This window comes from Hippocampus bargibanti, linkage group LG06 (assembly GCF_051943395.1).
Source record: "Hippocampus bargibanti isolate YZ-2025 linkage group LG06, ASM5194339v1, whole genome shotgun sequence".
NCBI classification, from domain to species: Eukaryota; Metazoa; Chordata; class Actinopteri; order Syngnathiformes; family Syngnathidae; genus Hippocampus; species Hippocampus bargibanti.
The window spans coordinates 1641009-1653989 of NC_142739.1; the positions used below are offsets into that span (position 1 = coordinate 1641009).

The 12981-nt window shown below is 42.4% G+C and overlaps 1 protein-coding gene across 8 annotated transcripts in view; it reads right to left on the reverse strand.

Moving 5' to 3' along the window:
* oxr1a (oxidation resistance 1a) overlaps positions 1–12981 on the reverse strand; it is a 117871-nt gene that overhangs the window by 1752 nt on the left and 103138 nt on the right. For 7 of the 8 annotated variants that reach the window (XM_088999764.1, XM_088999766.1, XM_088999767.1 and 4 more), the window contains 5 exons: positions 5867–5947; positions 5131–5256; positions 2199–2351; positions 2025–2120; positions 32–105 (listed from right to left, as the gene is read on the reverse strand). In XM_088999764.1, coding sequence (XP_088855890.1) covers positions 32–105; positions 2025–2120; positions 2199–2351; positions 5131–5256; positions 5867–5947 — 530 coding nt within the window. The remainder of the gene's footprint in view (positions 1–31; positions 106–2024; positions 2121–2198; positions 2352–5130; positions 5257–5866; positions 5948–12981) is intronic. The other variant, XM_088999763.1, reaches the window with a different exon arrangement.

Genomic DNA, 12981 nt, shown 5'->3' on the forward strand with positions numbered 1-12981 from the left:
AACGCCCAAATTCTTGTCCGGCGGACCTCACCTTCCACCGCCAAACGCCAAGGAGTCCATATCTCCCTTGATGAAGAACATGTTGTCACCGGTCCATTTGTACACCTGTGGTCAACGCAATAGTGCGCATATCAGAGGAAGCCCTTCTTTGACGCTGTTTAAAAGCCAGTAGCTCAACGTATGTGCCAACTGGAAAATGCTTGGGATTTGCAGACAATATTGAACACGCTCACGGCCTACTCAAGTTAAATGACTTTTTTTGAAGGAATTTGCCTATTTCCTCATGGTATGAGCTGCCCAAAGACGTGGTGCAATCAGACAACATCCTTGGAAGCAAAGAAGCAAAGTTGAAATAGTAAACGTACACAGACGAGTGTACTCCTGAGCGCGAGCAGCCGTAAAAATGTGACATTCACTGACTTTAGCTATTGTGCAGTGACAGACTGGAAAACAAAGTTAACATGGTTGTGGTATTCTCTTTAAAATGAATATTTCACCGCAATATAACAGTTCTTAGTTTAATCAGCATGACAATTTTCCATTATTATAAGTGCAATGAGATCTCCACCAAGGTGGCACTTGGATATCTGAATTCATCTACCTTGTCCGTTTTTCTTCAAACAAAAGTTAAACATTAGTAAACCGCCATCCCCTAAAACTACATCCATCCATTTTCGTACTGCTTCATCCACATGAGGGTCGCTGGGGTGCTGGAGCCTATTCCAGTCGTCTTTGGGCACTTGGTGGGGGGGGGAAGGGGAAGACACCTTGAACTGGTTGTCAACCAATCGCAGCGCACACAGACACAAACAACCAGCCACTCTCACAGCTCGGGACAGTGTTTAATCAGCCAGCCATGCATGTTTTTGGAAAGTGGGAGGAAACCGAAGGACCCGGAGAAAACACACACGGGCCCGGTTACTCTGACCCTAATGTGTCTTAAAGGACAACCGACGTCTTCGGAGAAGTTGTGTCCATAATTTGTAAAATGGCTTCAAATGACTTCTACTAGGCGTATTTTAATAAGATTCCACCGCATATAGCTATATTTTACCTTTTAAGACTCGCGCTGAACATTCAGGAAGTCTTGCTTTTGAGTTGGTGACGAGTCCTCACGTGACGTCAGAAAAGGACCGCAACCTGACCGTAAAAAAGACGCATTGTAGCGTCTTTCCATCACGTCAATGTATTTTGCTGTACTGTTTCTTTTAAACCCTTGTGTTACATCCAAAAGCCGCCAGCAGAGGGAGTCCAAGCTCCATGCAAGGAATGTATCAGCCTGTGGAAACGGGCTGATTCATTCCTCACAGGAGCTGGTCGCCATTTTTCTGCCTCTTTTGGGACGTTACATTGCAGTCCAGATGCCTCAAAATGACACGGAAGGACTTCTTTAATCGATGGCAAACATGTATGCTTTCCTCTTCAGAATTATTTGAATCATATTCATGACTGGATGTGGAACAAGGAAGCATATTATCGAATCTGAAGCCATTGTTTTGATTCTCCAGCAATGCAAGATGTCTTGGCGTGATGTCACAAACTGGGGGCGGGACTTTCTGAAAATGCCCAATTCGTAGCTCAATTTTTTTTGCTGATTTTGGACACTTTAAGTCATTTTCATTGGTGTTTTGAATTTCACTAAAAATATCATACTGCGTGTTTTGGGTATTTTAGATGCTATAAAAAGTTTTTCTGATGTCAGTTAAAAAACGAAAAAGTGGCGTCGGTTGCCCTTTAAGTCTCATTTTGTAACATTCTGAACTGACAAGAACAAGAGACACAAATGTTTGACCACTTGCAGCACTCCATGCAAGAACACTCTTCCCAAATGGATTTGTTTTCATCGTGTAATATATTTCTTTCAGATCAGGGGGTGAGACATGTGTGAGTCAGTGAAAATCAGGAGATTGAACTTCACCTCCTTGGGAAACCTCTGCATGAGAGCCAAACCCCCAAAAAAACAACAACAACAAAGCACAATCCAACCCTGCAAAATGTTTAGTGGTCAGTGTGAGAACGTGTACCTCAAACTCCGGGTTGAAAGTGAAGAGGAACGTCTCTCCTGTGCCATAGAAGCCATCACTAACTTTAAAGGGCTCTGAGGCTAGGGCACCGAAAACCTGGAGGGGGAAAAGAAAAGACTCAGGGGGTCCAATCATGTAGCAGTGCACTAGAATTATGGTCACTTAAACACATACTTGTCCATCACTATCCTTAATGACCATAAGAACTGGCGTGTCTTGTCCCTGCATGGCTCTGTACAGCGTCTTGATGCTCATGCCATGTTTCGATGTGCCAAAGGCGAGCGTCCACGGGTAACCGATGGTCCGTGGTGGCAAATTCCGTGCAAGCTACGTGAGGAAAAAAAGGGAAGCACAAAATGGAATGAGACCCTATAAAAGGCTGCCAATGCTCAATTACATCTGCGGAGACCTTTTAACACCATCTGCCATTTAACCAAGAGTAACTTGGCTGCACGCAACCAAGTGATGTCCCTGGAGAAAGTGAAATGGGGCGCCGCATGAGAGCGCCTTGCTGACCCGCTGCCGACAGAATGAAGGGCTTAACAACAACGTTGCTCCTGGTGGGAAAAAAAGGCTGACAACTGCATCAGCTTTCTGAGCGAGCCACTAAAATCCCACCACTATATGGTACAACAGCCTCCAAAATTTGTGTTCAATCGTTGCTCAAACTGTGCTTTCTTGCCAGTTCAGCAAATTGTACTTGCAGTGCTGTAATGAGTGGCCAAATAAAAAGGATGCCATGAGAAGATGAGGCTCCACTTGGCTGGCCTCTGCATGATTGCAAGAGGTCGTATATTGGCAATCTTTCGTTGAACGTGCCAACTGGGACTAATTTGGAGCGAGGCGAGTGTGTGCAAAAGCAAAATGACTACGGGACCAACAACACACTCAGGGTTGGTGACCCAGATCTTTACATATCACCCAGGTGCCTGCTCTCTCCTACTGATGTGGATATTCTGCTATAATCATAATAATTTAATTAAAAAATGTCACCTTAAAGAAAGTGCTCAGAAAGGTAATCATCAAAAAGTAAGAGCAAAAGATTTATGTTATAGCACATGAAGCTAAACTATTTTGCTTCCAGCCCCAAACAGACATGTTTGCGTCTGATGATTGCTGTAGCTGTAATTAAAACAAAAACAACAATTCATCCCACAATGATTATTCTGCTTAAAATCTAATCGCTGGCACAATGGGTCTCATTAACACCTTTACAAGTGTCATGTCATAGGGAATTGCCACTTCAGCAGTGTTGTTATTGTTGTAAAAACGTCTTCTCTTTTTCTGTTTCCTTTTCATTGTTAGAAATCCACTGCTAACAATAATCCAGCATTATCCTCCACCAAACACCACACGCTTAGGCAGAGGGCCGGCCGTGTCACTGTTTATTTCCTGATGCAGCAGAAGGGTGAGAAGGTTAGACATGTATTTCGACATTGTGTTCAAGAGTAACAGTTCATTATTACAGCGAAACAGAATGTACAGAATCTTTGAGGTAAAAGGGCCTCTATAGAACCCCCAAAAATGCCTGTATGCACCCGGCAAGCATTGTATTCATTTTATTTTGCTACAGACTGCCAAAAGAAGGAGCTAGTGATAGGCAATCCAATGGAACTGTCCTTCGGCCCCAGTCTTTTTTTTTTAAAGAGCGGATTCAGCAAGAACGGAATTGGATTTTTGTCTGTCTCTTTTCATCTTGGGTTCGATATCTGGTGTAGGGAGGCAAAATAAGGTCAGAGTGGAGGGAAACACAGTATTTTCTTATCAGGTAACACAAGACGAGTTTGTACATACAATGCACGATAAGTGCCATCACCCCTCCTTCCTTTTTTCATTTCAATCGTATTTTTAGAGCTATACACACTGCTACCTGATGTATGGTCAGAAAACGTAACCACGGTGAAACATGCTTGTGAAACAAATAACATACACTTCCATCAGGCATTTATAATTTATCTTCACAGAGCCGCGGCATAAGGATGACGACCTCTGGGCGACAGTCAAAACCAACACCGCATGCCCATGACCTTTCATAGATCAGGTAGCACGGCATCAAAAGCAGACAGCAGTGTGTAAAGAATCTCACCGCAACAGCTCAGGATTACTTCTAAAAAGCATGAGCAGTTAACACAGTTCAGCGACGCATCTACAAATACAGTACAACCAAGAGCTCAATCATGCAAAGCAAAAGCAAATATGAACAACATCCAGAAACGCCACCAGCTTCTGTTGGCCTGAGCTCAACTCAAATAAAATGACACAAAATGGGAAATTGTGCTGTGGTCTGCTGAGTCCATATCCCACTTTTAAGCAAACATACACATCATGTCTTAAAGATATTATGTTCACGATTCTTATTGCCACAAAGTTGAAAGCCAGCATCTATCTATGCTTGATTGGAGGGTCGTCCATGCCGATGGTGTGTGTAACTTGCACAGCTGTGAAGGCCCCATTACATTACTGCCAAAATGGTGCATACAGTTTTTGGAGCAACATTTGCTGCCACCCAAACAATGTGTTTTTCTCATTTTTTAAAAACAATGTCAAACAATATTCTGCATGTTCCAACAGCGTGGTTTGCCAATGAAAGAGAGCAAGTACTGGATTTGCCTGCCATCCGCACAGAGCTGTCTTCCATTGAAAAGAAACTGTGGCGCCTTATCAAGCGTAAATTGTTGAGCAACTCAAGTTTTACATCAAGTAAAACTGGGAAAAATTCCACCTACAAAGATTCAACAATTGATATTCTCAGTTCTTAAATGCCTGCTGAATGTTGTTAAAGGGACATGTGATGTGTAACACAATAGTAAACACGTTCTTCTCCCAGCTTGTTTGCAAATTGTGAGGGCACCAAATAAAAAAAAAACGAGTGATTAACAAAGAGTTAAACAGTAAATGCATTGTCTTTAACGTGTAGTCCACTGAATAAAGGGAGAAAAAGTAATTGGAATAAATCGCATTGTCTCAACTACATTGAAACTGCCTTTTGCTTTGTCATTAATTCCCACATGTGAAAAATCACTGACAAAGAAATTGGCTGCTAGTCAGGTTCTGCAACGTCCTAGTTTGGATGTGCATGTGTGTGAAGCAGCAGCAGGCACTATACCTTCTCAATTTGATCGGCCTCCAGCAGATCACTTGGTTCTCTGAGGTTTGGCTTGAATGTTTCAGGCTCCAGTTCAGTTTTGATGGACGTGTCATGTTTGGAGTTGGCCTCCTCTTTGGTCGTGATCTACAACAACAACCAGCAGTCAGTGCATTGCACATCACCAATAGAGGCCAACTTCTCAGATTCCAGACAGTAAATGGGAGATGGATGGCACAGCTCACCATTGACCACCATACTTACAGCGACTTGGGCTAGCAGTTTATCTAGAGGAGGTAAGAGCAGCTCATTGAAGCAGCCAACTAAGCTTTCAAATTGAATTTCCTTGACTACATTTATTTGTGCGTTACACATAAAGCATACTTCTACTGTAAAGAATGTGTATTTAACAAAATAGCTCGAAGGAACTAGCTCCTACACAGACTGCTCGGAAACATTTGGAAAGAAAACCTGTCACGAGAAGATACGACAACAGTTTGCTTGACACTGCAATCAACTGCACTGAAAGTTATTTCATACATGCTTTGATGATGTTTTATGCGCGTCAGAAAACATACCAAAATATGCCCTAATCAAAACAGTTAAACAATTTGGTCTGCAAATGCATTTGTGTTCAACGGCGGCGACGGTGGAAATCTAGGGTTTGCAGAGGCCTAAGGGAGACCATGTTGGCAGGGACAGTAGCTGGGCTGGCACCATTACAGAGTGGGTGGGCAGACAGAGCTGGTCTGAGCACCTGAAGTCTTTTGCAGAGTGAACGCAGATCTTCACTGTTTAGAGCATCGATCCGACGGTGGTACTCCGTCATAGACACTACCTGGTAGTACAAAGACAGGAACAGGTACAACATAAAGCGCTGCCAGGTCTATGACTGGCAATGCGAAGGCTAACTCAAGACCTCATAAGTGCATGAAGCACACAATGCAACACGCCTGGACTTAATTGGAACAAAGCCAATTTTTCTCTAGTCATTTTGCATGTTTGTGTAATACAAAAGATCAATTCAGGAGGGTGTTAAAATAGTTCAAACACTATCAAAACTACTGCTCTAATAAAACTACAGAAAGACAATAATTAAATTTGATAACCAATGCTGAGAAACAACAGCCTCACTTGAGAAAGTAACAAAAACTAAGAATTGGGTAATATCAATACAGGACAGTAACTTGTGAATGAGGCTATTTACAGCGCAGTTGTAGTAGTGCTTTAGTGCCTACATTCTAAAGTCGCCTTGCCTCAACTATTCGACTCTACACCAGAAAAGTCCATGTGAACAGCGCCACAGCGGATTTAACTAGTCTTACACCCATGCCAGTTTTCTGTGATATAAAACAAGACTAATATAAATGATTACCAAAACTTTTTCCCTGTAGATCTCGGTTGAAAAAAAAAAATCAGTTACAGAACTAAAAATAGTAAGTTAACACTTTTGTGTCACAAAAAAACATAATAATCAAATGTCTGTCACCCTTTAAGTGCCCTGATTAACCCAAAACCAAAGGAAGGTCTTTCCTTTCATTGCTGCTGTGACATCTTACAACGCGATGGTTGCCATTATGCAGAGCTTCCACTGCATCAGAGGCTATTATTGGGAGAATATTACGAAAGAATGTCCAAGTCATTAAAAGTAAGATAGGACAAAGAAGACAACATATGGCACAAAAGTGGCATGGAGGAATGCATGCCCCTCCAAAAATGGTCAGAAGATGAAAATAAAAGTGAACAGGGAGGGTGCCATGAAAAAGCACAGAAATTCCCAAGTGACCTTTGGCAAGTACTGGCGAATTAGTATGTGTGAAAACAATATGCCATCTTCATGTCTTGCATGCAAGATTGTGTGTGTCAGTGTGTGATTGTTCCTTATCTATCACAGAAAAGCCTGGCTTGTCCATATACAGGTATTTAAAAAATAATAATCTAAAACCCACCATAGTCAAAGCAATCCAAGATTGGACGTTGTTGACGATGTTTGGCATGAAATGCACACTTCCACACCACCAGTCTGCCAGTGACAACACAGAGTCTTTGGTCTTGGTGGATCGGTATTCGAATTGGCCTATGGTGTTTGGATCTGACCATGGAGCAGAAGGCCTAGTCAGAAACCTGTGACTCCTTCACCACATTCAGCAACCCAGAGGAACTAACATCAGATGGAGGACCCCAATTCACTGCCGGCAAGACTCAGAATTTCGTGACATCTTGGGGAGTACGCCACCGTCTTACCTCTGTCGCCAACTGTAGAGCCGAAGTCACAGTGAAAACTGTCAAGAGGATGTTGATGGACAACACAAGTCCTATTGGCTCGCTGCAGGTCGACGAGTTTCAAAACGTCATGCTGATCTACAGAAATTTACCAGATCCAGAAACTTAGACCTCACCTGCGATGGTCCTCTTCGGCAGCCCAATAAGAGACACAATTCTTGTCCCATTAGGGAAATACAGCCCTCATAACACATGCCAAGAGACCGTGAGAAATCGAGAGGTTGCCCTAGCCAAGCGCCACTTAAGGGAGTGCAAGAAGTGGACCCTGCACACTAGCACACTAAACAACTCACACCACTGACAGTTGGTGACCATGTGTAACTACAGAACCTGGTCGACGTTGGGACCGTACTGGGGTCGTGGTGGATGCACGCCCATGCCATCAATATGCCATCAGAGTGGACGGCTCAGACAGAGTGACGCTCAGGAACAGACAGCACCTTAGGAAGTTCCAGCTATACCAGCCACAACCCTCTTATATGGATTCAGTCCTCCACATGCCATCAAGGATGGAATATCGCTAGGAGAACCCTCAACCTGCACCACCACCATCACCCCCCCACGAATCTCCACCAGCACCGAATACCAAGAGACAGGTTGCTCCACATGAGGACCGACACCCTCCTTTCCTCCACCCCCTGATCCAACCTGACACGTCAGTTCCAGCCAATGACTCTGCAGCGTCACCGGTAGATAAACTCCCACTGTCACTCCGACGTCTCTTGCCCCAGAACAAATCTGGTCTACAAGAGACAGCTGCCCCGGGTAGATGTTTGAAGGATTAATGTGACCACACATTGTTCCCAGGGTCTTCAGTGGGTCACAATAATACCCCCTCTGAAAAAGAGATGAGGTTTCTACAGTATTATAATGAGGTACTTTGTACACGTGTTCATTTTCAGTATTTTATTGACAGTCTGAACTGTTTTTAGTTTGTAAGCCACACACCCTGGCAACCCTTATTGACATTAACTAAATAGATGCAGTGAAGATAATCCTTTTCAGTGTTTGAGCATGCTCAAGTTTTATGTGTGCCCTTTAAAACTTATCCCGAGGGAAGGGAGATAGATAGTTATGTAATTTGGGTTTCCTTTTTTTGTTACAGATGACTGATCCGTCATCCATCATTTTTGAATGAAGATCGGAAGACATCTTTCTATTTTCTGATTTCTGCAAGAGAGTGAGCAAACATCGGCAGGCTTCACCGAAGAGAGCTGTTCACCAGAGATGCTACTGCAATCTGAAAGATTTTGAGCAATTTTGCAACATTGAGAGGGAAAATATCATTGCCACAATACTAACAAACTGCTTCCAAAAAAGACAAATAGAGCAGTCATATGAGCCAAAGGTGCTGAAATAAAGTAGAGAAAGTAAAGTTTTAGGATGTGCAAATACTTATGAAATAGGTTAATGTAAAATGGTTTAAGCTAATAAAGATGGAAAGTATCACGAAGAGGTGTCTTGATTAACTAAAAAAGTTTCCAACAGAGGCCAGAGGAATCATGTCTTTGTCTATCCAGTACCAGTCATTAAAACTAAGATTTTAATCAAAGGGGATTTGAGCAGGGAGTTTTTGAGAAACTAGATCGCCAGGGTGAATGTTTCATTTCATTTACAGTGAAACCTCGGTTTACGAACCCCTTGGCTTACGAACTTTTCGCCGAACGTTACATTTATGAAAATTTTACCTTGGCCACCTCACGCCTGGGGCCGCCATGCTGCACTGGAATGCATTGTTTTGTTCCGGTTTTACAGAGATTTGGATTAGCCTTTATAAATCTCGCAGTGGAGACATTTACATTTCACAGCAGCAAAGTTATCAAAGGAAGAGGGAAGGAATTTGATCGCCAATATTAAAAAATGCTGAATTACAGTGGGCCGTTTGTGGAAAACAAGGCAGGTGGGAGGCACAAAGACTCATTTTACAGGTGACCCCGAAAAACTTTTGGCACTGTTACCAAAGGATAAGGAGCAGTAGTAGTATCGCAACGGACTGTCTCTACGATCAACAAAGTGCAAATATATTACTAGACTGATGGTGGATTCAACATACAACATTCCTTGTTTGCTAACATTGAAAGAATTGTGCCCTATGTTGACACTCAATTTAAAATATCTCTTTGCACTGAGTGTCTCGTGCGTTTGTTCGCACGTGAACTTCAGGGGATAAATATTTGGCTCTTGTTAAACACGAATGCCATTTTGGCTCACAAAGTGCATTCTCAACATCGACTGGGTGTTTGGAATGTGGCAATGGACTCGGCAAAATGCTAATGCAATAAATGGGATACGTTTCATTGGAATGTTATGCTTTTATCCAACTTTGACCAGTCATACAGAACCTTAAATTGGCATCAGCATCCAAGAGTAGAACCTAAATTCAAATTTAAGATAATCTAATTAATTTGTTAGGAATAGGTTAAGCCTGATTATTTTGATGAAGGATAACCACATTTCCTTTCATTAGTTTTGACACCCAGATTACAATGGCTCTCAATTTACCGGTCAATCCACATCCCAACCCTCATCTATGGTCACGAGCTATGGGTTGTGACCAAAAGAACCAGATCCCGGATACAAGCTCTCTCCGTAGGGTGTCCGGTCTCTCCCTTAGAGATAAGGTGAGAAGCTCGGTCATCCGGGAAGGACTCAGGGTCGAGCCGCTTCTCCTCCACATAGAGAGGAACCAGATGAGGTGGCTCGGGCATCTGATAAGGATGCCCCCTGGACGCCTCCCTAGTGAGGTGCTCCGAGAATGGCCCACTGGCAGCAGACCGCGGGGACGACCCAGGACACGCTGGAGAGACTATGTCTCCCAGCTGGCATGGGAACGCCTCTGGATCCGCCAGGACGAGATAGAAGAAGTGGCTGGGGAGAGGGAAGTCTGGGCTTCCCTACTGAAGCTGCTGCCCCCGTGACCCGACCCCAGATAAGCGGCAGAAGATGGATTGGATGGATGGATGGACCCAGATTACATATTTCTTTTTTCTCTAATAATCGTACTTTATTTGTAAGCACGCTTCGATAAAAGCTCAACTCATGTTCGGTCTGACAACAGCATCCAGCTTTATTTAAACTGCAACAAACAAAATGAACGCTCTCAGCGTGTGGAAGATTACACCAAGCGGTCAACAATCATATTTTTCATGTCCACAACTAAAGAAACAACACACTTCAGCACAATTTGTGAGCAATTATCTGTGCAGCTCAGGGAAAGACGGGCATTTTGGCTTTCAAGAGCCAATAAACTGAAGTCACGCTGTCCATATATTTATTCTAGGGCCCCCTACACCTCCCACCAATTCGTTACAGGTAAGCTTTAACACTAAGCAACCTTACTAAACATTAGATTATAAAATCTTTACTCATTTTACAATGGAGAAATTCACAATTCACAGCAGCAAAGTTGTAAATTTGTGACGTATTGTATACATTTTCAATGTTTATATTTAAGTTCAGACCTCACAACAATACAAACAAGATAAATCTACAAGTATCAATGCATGCTGTTTGAGTTGTTACTCGTGGCATGTTAAAAACAGTGGTTAAGAGTTAAGATTAGCCAACCATTCTGATAAATAGTGTTGATGCTAAGAGAGCAGCCCTTTGATGCAGACGAAATTATTTGGCTTGGTTGAACACTTTGGTTTTAAAAATACACATTTAAAAAATGTATTTTGTTTCATATTATAACTATATAAAGTTAAATTCTCTTGTTTTATGTGCCCGTTCTATCGTAAATTTTAACTAGGAGTGACAAACAACTCAAAGCAAGCATACTTCGGCCAATTTTGGAAGCCAGGGTGTGACAACAGCTGCTATGAAACATTTAAATGTGCATTGGGAGGGATAAAATGTCAATGGACTCTACATCGCATCGTTGACTATTGGTTCGGAATGTATTCAAATTGATTTTTCCGTTTGTCAAGCAAATCGTATTCAGATATATTTATTAGCAATTGAGCAGCTCCGCAAATCCTTTACTGTTCACGAAAGAAAATTGACAAATTCGTACCTCTAAAATTGTAATTCCTTAATATCCACATAAACTACTACATGGATTTATCACTTCCGGAATTAAAATAAAGTTAAAAATACATATTTAACATTTATTACCAAAGGGAAAATTGCTGATTAATAACCGTGAGGCACTAAGAGGCTACTCTACGCTACCATGTGAAAGCTGACATTGAAGCTGAAGGTCACAATCTTTCACAGCGGATTAGGCATACAAAAACAACAGATCACTAATAGTCCAGCCATCACGCGGCACTGTTAAGAAATATAAAAGGCATAACTGACCCAGAACCCGATCCATGCACTTGTTCCGTCGACATCCATCCATCCCGGTGTGTTTACACAAAGCGGCAAAGTTTAGCCTTGAGTCACTCCAAAAGCGTTTAACCTCAGTATTGACGACGCCAATTTGGACTACAGTAACGTGTTATGTGCTCATCAAAAACTACTATTCATAAAAGCGTTTGAGAAAATGACAAATCGGGGACAACTTCCAACTCTCGGCAACATCGTAGCATAATTAACGGGGAAAATCATGCCATTATACCGGGTTACTCAACAAACTTTCTGAGAGCTCTCCTGTTCGCTTAGAAAAGCCGACAGATAACGCGGTCCCCAAACACAGGCGACCACCTATTTTTTTGTGAAAATGACAGAGCAAAAACCAGCTCATTTGCTAGCAAGCTAGTTATCTTAGCTAGCGAGCTAGCTTGGCTCTCGAAGCACAACAGCAGCAAAAGTGTTGAGCGCAGGAAGTCAAAACAAGGAACATACACATGTATACTTAGGTGCCAGTTGTTTTTGTTGACCCTTCACTCTCCTAAAAAACATATCTTGCTTCCAGGGCGAAGTTGAAAACACAAAGTCACATCACAGATCATCTAACTCTCAGTGCGGATAGTTAGATATCAGATATTGGAAGGGTTGTGCCCTGGCAAGCTCCGCCGCCGCACTTCAATCGGCATTTTTTAATTTGGTGGGTGGAGGCTGAGGTTTCCTTACGGAGGACCATCAGAGTGACATCGCTCAAAGCCAATTACAACATGAAATGAAAATTGAATATTCATCTCATTGGTTCAAAACATCACAACTCAATTGAAACGCTGGTAAAATTAAAGCCACAGTAACACCAGGAGGTCAGACAGGTTAATGCATTCGGCTTCTCACTCTTAAAGGACAACCGACATCACTTTTTTTTGTTTCCTAACTGACATCAGAAAAACGTTTTATAGCATCTACAATACCCAAAACACGCAGTATGATATTTTTAGTCAAATTCAAAACACCAATGAAAATGACTTAATGTGTCCAAAATCTGCAAAAAAATGAGTTGCGATTGGGCATTTTCAGAAAGTCCCGCCCCCAGTTTGTGACGTCACGCCAAGACGTCTTGCATTGCTGGAGAATCATTCAAATAGTTCTCAAGAGGAAAGCATAAACATTTGCATTCAATTAAATAATTTATTCCGTTCCATTTTGAGGCAACATTGGGGGGAATGTATCAGTAAAAAAGAGGCAGAAAATGGCGACCAAGCTCCGTGAGAGGAATTAATCAACCCGTTTCCACAGGCT